At 49.1% G+C, this 6697-nt stretch overlaps 1 protein-coding gene across 2 annotated transcripts in view; it reads left to right on the top strand.

Annotated features, from left to right (window-relative positions):
- Window positions 1-4647, top strand: part of LOC120032246 (potassium voltage-gated channel subfamily C member 2-like) — a 79004-nt gene extending 74357 nt beyond the window's left edge. For both annotated transcript variants that reach the window (XM_038978247.1, XM_038978248.1), the window contains one exon: window positions 4511-4647. In XM_038978247.1, the coding sequence (XP_038834175.1) occupies window positions 4511-4647 (137 nt within the window). The remainder of the gene's footprint in view (window positions 1-4510) is intronic.
- Window positions 4648-6697: the final 2050 nt, after the last annotated feature.

Here is a 6697-nt window from a genome sequence, read left to right on the forward strand (position 1 = left end):
CATTCAAGGCTGTGGGGCTTCATTTGTGGTAGTGGTCACTAAAATAGCGCCACCAAACCTAATCCACTAGTCTAGTTTGTGTGATAAGGGAGACCTACTGCTACGTTCAGTTGACACTACTCACCCCTTGGGATATGGACAATGATCAGATGATCCACGAAAAGTCTCCTTCCTGTATCTGCCCACATGTTGAATTCCTCCCAGGAAAGAGGAGGAAGACAGAGGCCCTCGTCTGCTAATGTAATCCAGCCTGAGGCTATAGGGGGATGTTGCAGTGGCGCAGTCCTGTAGTGTGTCTGTGGAAAGGTCATGTTGTGTGGCGACCCAGTCTTCCCACCACTGTGCCCTAAAGGTCATCAGGAAGGTAGTATCCATCTGCAGCACCAGACAGAGCAGACAAATTGCACGACAAGCCTTCTATCTTTGAATGGCATGCTAAATGCCGTCACTGAAATGTAGGCTAAAGAACACAGCACAGAACAATACTAAACACTAGACAAATAGAAACAATAGAAATAGAATCAAGGTTGTTAATGAGGTCATGACCTGCTGTTTGTACAGGTGCCTGTGTTGAGTTAGAATGACCTGTTGTTTGTACAGGTGATGCCTGTGTTGAGTTAGAATGACCTGCTGTTTGTACAGGTGATGCCTGTGTTGAGTTAGAATGACCTGCTGTTTGTACAGGTGATGCCTGTGTTGAATTAGAATGACCTGTTGTTTGTACAGGTGATGCCTGTGTTGAGTTAGAATGACCTGCTGTTTGTACAGGTGCTGCCTGTGTTGAGTTAGAATGACCTGCTGTTTGTACAGGTGCTGCCTGTGTTGAGTTAGAATGACCTGCTGTTTGTACAGGTGATGCCCGTGTTGAGTTAGAATGACCTGCTGTTTGTACAGGTGCTGCCTGTGTTGAGTTAGAATGACCTGCTGTTTGTACAGGTGCTGCCTGTGTTGAGTTAGAATGACCTGCTGTTTGTACAGGTGATGCCCGTGTTGAGTTAGAATGACCTGCTGTTTGTACAGGTGCTGCCTGTGTTGAGTTAGAATGACCTGCTGTTTGTACAGGTGCTGCCTGTGTTGAGTTAGAATGACCTGCTGTTTGTATTAGGTGCTGCCTGTGTTGAGTTAGAATGACCTGCTGTTTGTACAGGTGCTGCCTGTGTTGAGTTAGAATGACCTGCTGTTTGTACAGGTGCTGCCTGTGTTGAGTTAGAATGACCTGCTGTTTGTATTAGGTGCTGCCTGTGTTGAGTTAGAATGACCTGCTGTTTGTACAGGTGCTGCCTGTGTTGAGTTAGAATGACCTGCTGTTTGTATTAGGTGCTGCCTGTGTTGAGTTAGAATGACCTGCTGTTTGTACAGGTGATGCCTGTGTTGAGTTAGAATGACCTGCTGTTTGTACAGGTGATGCCTGTGTTGAGTTAGAATGACCTGCTGTTTGTACAGGTGATGCCTGTGTTGAATTAGAATGACCTGTTGTTTGTACAGGTGCTGCCTGTGTTGAATTAGAATGACCTGCTGTTTGTACAGGTGCTGCCCGTGTTGAGTTAGAATGACCTGCTGTTTGTACAGGTGATGCCCGTGTTGAGTTAGAATGACCTGTTGTTTGTACAGGTGCTGCCTGTGTTGAGTTAGAATGACCTGCTGTTTGTACAGGTGCTGCCTGTGTTGAGTTAGAATGACCTGCTGTTTGTATTAGGTGCTGCCTGTGTTGAGTTAGAATGACCTGCTGTTTGTACAGGTGCTGCCTGTGTTGAGTTAGAATGACCTGCTGTTTGTACAGGTGCCTGTGTTGAGTTAGAATGACCTGCTGTTTGTACAGGTGATGCCTGTGTTGAGTTAGAATGACCTGCTGTTTGTACAGGTGCTGCCTGTGTTGAGTTAGAATGACCTGCTGTTTGTATTAGGTGCTGCCTGTGTTGAGTTAGAATGACCTGCTGTTTGTACAGGTGCCTGTGTTGAGTTAGAATGACCTGCTGTTTGTACAGGTGCTGCCTGTGTTGAGTTAGAATGACCTGCTGTTTGTACAGGTGCTGCCTGTGTTGAATTAGAATGACCTGCTGTTTGTACAGGTGCTGCCTGTGTTGAGTTAGAATGACCTGCTGTTTGTATTAGGTGCTGCCTGTGTTGAATTAGAATGACCTGCTGTTTGTACAGGTGCTGCCTGTGTTGAGTTAGAATGACCTGCTGTTTGTACAGGTGCCTGTGTTGAGTTAGAATGACCTGCTGTTTGTACAGGTGATGCCTGTGTTGAGTTAGAATGACCTGCTGTTTGTACAGGTGCCTGTGTTGAGTTAGAATGACCTGCTGTTTGTACAGGTGCTGCCTTTGTTGAGTTAGAATGACCTGCTGTTTGTACAGGTGCTGCCTGTGTTGAGTTAGAATGACCTGCTGTTTGTACAGGTGCCTGTGTTGAGTTAGAATGACCTGCTGTTTGTACAGGTGATGCCTGTGTTGAGTTAGAATGACCTGCTGTTTGTACAGGTGCCTGTGTTGAGTTAGAATGACCTGCTGTTTGTACAGGTGCTGCCTGTGTTGAGTTAGAATGACCTGCTGTTTGTACAGGTGCTGCCTGTGTTGAGTTAGAATGACCTGCTGTTTGTACAGGTGATGCCCGTGTTGAGTTAGAATGACCTGCTGTTTGTACAGGTGATGCCTGTGTTGAGTTAGAAGTCACTACCATACTGTATCGTGTCTTCAAAATAACCTTTTTGTTGGAATGAGAAATTACATTTTGGGCCTAATTAACGTTTAGGCCTAAATCGTACTTCACTGTCTTAATTCCCAAGCTTTATCTCTGTCATCTTGACCAGTTAATGCTGTGTTAATCTATTCTACACTGTAATATGGAACTCTGTTACGCTTTTGCTAATTGCCTCTTATCAGAAGTGAACTGCCTCTCCAGAAGGCAATCTAAATCTCATGCTTACACTGGGTCTGCTGTATGGCCTGGCAATCAACCCACTCCTCTGTGTGTAATTGTAGAAGGGCATGGTTATAACTGTCATTTGGGGTTAATGTTAATTATAGCATTATTACTATAGGATACGTTTAACTGTTGCAGGAGTCTTTTCTTATTAGGATTCATTCTATGGTTCAGATTGTTATGGTTAATTAATTGATTTGATATTGACTTAATGCAGCTCTGATGTCTGCGCAGTTAGTGTTCCTGTTTAACTCAACCATCCATTACATGGAGACACACACAAAGCCAGTCAGTAAATCTCTCTGGGGTACCAACTCATAAACCTCACAGCCCCCCATGTGTTGACCGGGACAGTGCTGTGCCATGCTCAGCCCACCTGGGTCTTGAGGCAATCTGCCAGGCATGAGACAACCCTGGGCCTCCCACCACCTGGACCCATGCCCACCACAGGGCGACTCTGCATCATCATGGGCTATGGAACAGTTGGGTGCCACAAGGCGAGCGTCCAGCTGTGCCCTCGTCTCAGCCTCCTCAGCCGGCGGTGGCGGTCGCAGCAGTGCAGCGGTTAATGCATAAAACATGAGGTCCTTTCTAGTCCCCAGCACTACCTGTCGGCACAAGCTGAAGCTGCCCTTTGTTCTGCCAGCTCGGCTGGTTCTGAAGCGGCCTCATTTGCGCGCCGTCCCTTTTGAGTAAACGCTGAAACAAATGGATCCATCTACAGTATGGTAATGATGCTGCAATCCCATTAGCTTGTCTTTCTTCCTCTCCCTCTGTCTTTGTGCCAGCTGATTGGCCAGCTCTGTTAATGGTCTGGCTGGTTTGTCGTTTGTTTGTTTCTCACTGGCATCTGGACATTTAAAAAGGACTGCTGATATAAATGAATGTACATTTAGTTGGTGTGCACCACCTGCTTACAGGCTCGTCAGCGCCGTTCTCTTTCCCATTATCATCACCGTCATTTCCACAATCATCACACTCCTCATCATCTTGCTTTACATTTAAACACAGTTATTTTGCATTTAAACACAGTTATTTTACATTTAAACACAGTTATTTTACATTTAAACACAGTTATTTTACATTTAAACACAGTTATTTTACATTTGCACGCCCTGTGTTTTTAATGCTGGCTTTATTTCAGAGACTTTGTACACATCAGCACAAATGCTAGAGCTCCTGAATGAAATGCAGTTTTTAGCCTGATATATATATATATATATATATATATAAACACTTTAATTAGCAATTGAAATATGAACACATCTGTATGAGATTATTGCTTGAATAAATTGTGTGACAAAACGTAGTAATGATGCCATTATATGAGACATTCATATTGGCATAACTTCAAAAGCAGTAATTAAAGCAAAGTTCTGTCAACAATTAAATGGACATTTTCCGTCTGACCTGTGTCATGAGAAACTACATATGTGCATGAATCACCGTATGTATGTACTGCTGCTCTGTCTCACTCCTGTCTCCTGTCTTGTTTCATTCACGTGGCTGGCTTGGACTTGGAATACTTGACTGCGTGCCTGTGTGTGTTCATGTCCTGTTCCTGCGCCCTCGCCCACTCATCCGAAGGCTGTGAGAAATCCCCAAGCTTAAGCAACATAGCGGGCTTGGCTGGTAACGCCCTGAGGCTGACTCCAGTGACCTCACCCTACGATTCACCGTGCCCGCTGAGGCGTTCCCGCTCCCCAATACCATCAGTCCTGTGAAGCCCGGCCCAGAGCGAGGCTTGCCTTCCATCTGAGCACACTCCCCTCCCCCACCCCTACCCCCAAAACACCCGACAGAAGCCAGCTTCATAGGCGTTAGCTCTCTGTAGCATACTGGAATCATATAATATACTCTGTGAATGTTGTTAGCTACTTTAGAGACTAACCTTAGTGGTTTCGACCACAGACTAACCCTGCTCTTCTCCTCTTCCATACAAACGTTGCTTTGAACTGTAGATGTGGTGACCACCCCTGAAGTAGCTTAGCTGTGCATCACTTTGAATTCCCATTACTTCAGTTTTGTTGTACTTTAATAATGGCAATAAAAGGACTCTTGAATGGTGGCTCTAAAAGTAGCAGCCACAACATTTAGTAAATACGTATTCATAATCAGGGAGATTTACATGTTGCTATATTTAGATACTTAGAAAATACGTGCTTCCATAAAAAATAAGAAAAATGTCACTTTATTTTGTGGGGGGGGTGGGAGAACTTGTCATGGACTATGTCTTGATTCACACGCTCTCACCTGCCACCCTCTCGCTCTCACCTGCCACCCTGTCCCTATGACCTGCCCCCCTGTCGCTCTCACCTGCCACCCTGTCCCTATGACCTGCCACCCTCTCGCTCTCACCTGCCACGCTGTCGCTCCCACCTGCCACGCTGTCGCTCTCACCTGCAACCCTGTCTCTCTGACCTGCCACGCTGTCATTCTCACCTGCCATGCTGTCGCTCTCACCTGCCATGCTGTCACTCTCACCTGCCCCGCTGTCGCTCTCACCTGCCACGCTGTCACTCTCACCTGCCACGCTGTCGCTCTCACCTGCAACCCTGTCTCTCTGACCTGCCACGCTGTCATTCTCACCTGCCATGCTGTCGCTCTCACCTGCCACGCTGTCACTCTCACCTGCCACGCTGTCGCTCTCACCTGCCACGCTGTCACTCTCACCTGCCCCGCTGTCGCTCTCACCTGCCACGCTGTCACTCTCACCTGACCCACTGTCGCTCTCACCTGCCCCGCTGTTCGTCTCTCCTGCCACGCTGTCACTCTCACCTGCCACGCTGTCACTCTCACCTGCCCCGCTGTTCGTCTCTCCTGCCACGCTGTCACTCTCACCTGACCCGCTGTCGCTCTCACCTGCTCCGCTGTTCGTCTCTCCTGCCACACTGTCTCTCTCACCTGCCACCCTGTCACTCTCACGAGCCACCCTGTCGCTCTCACATGTCACCCTGTCCCACTCACTTGCCACACTGTCGCTCTCACCTGCCACCCTGTCCCTCTGACCTGCCACCCTGTCGCTCTCACCTGCCACCCTGTCACTTTCACCTGCTACCCTGTCGCTCTCACCTGCCACCCTGTCACTTTCACCTGCTACCCTGTCGCTCTCACCTGCCACCCTGTCACTCTCACCTGCCACCCTGTCCCTCTGACCTGCCACCCTGTCGCTCTCACCTGCCACCCTGTCGCTCTCACCTGCCACCCTGTCACTCTCACCTGCCACCCTGTCCCTCTGACCTGCCACCCTGTCGCTCTCACCTGCCACCCTGTCTCTCTGATCTGCCACGCTGTCATTCTCACCTGCCATGCTGTCGCTCTCACCTGCCACGCTGTCACTCTCACCTGCCCCACTGTCGCTCTCACCTGCCCCGCTGTCGCTCTCACCTGCCCCGCTGTTCGTCTTTCCTGCCACACTGTCTCTCTCACCTGCCACGCTGTCACTCTCACCTGCCACGCTGTCACTCTCACCTGCCCCGCTGTCGCTCTCACCTGCCACGCTGTCACTCTCACCTGACCCACTGTCGCTCTCACCTGCCCCGCTGTTCGTCTCTCCTGCCACGCTGTCACTCTCACCTGACCCGCTGTCGCTCTCACCTGCTCCGCTGTCACTCTCACCTGACCCGCTGTCACTCTCACCTGACCCGCTGTCACTCTCACCTGCCCCGCTGTTCGTCTCTCCTGCCACGCTGTCACTCTCACCTGACCCGCTGTCGCTCTCACCTGCTCCGCTGTTCGTCTCTCCTGCCACGCTGTCACTCTCACCTGACCCAC

This window comes from Salvelinus namaycush, chromosome 38, assembly GCF_016432855.1.
Source record: "Salvelinus namaycush isolate Seneca chromosome 38, SaNama_1.0, whole genome shotgun sequence".
Classification (NCBI taxonomy): Eukaryota; Metazoa; Chordata; class Actinopteri; order Salmoniformes; family Salmonidae; genus Salvelinus; species Salvelinus namaycush.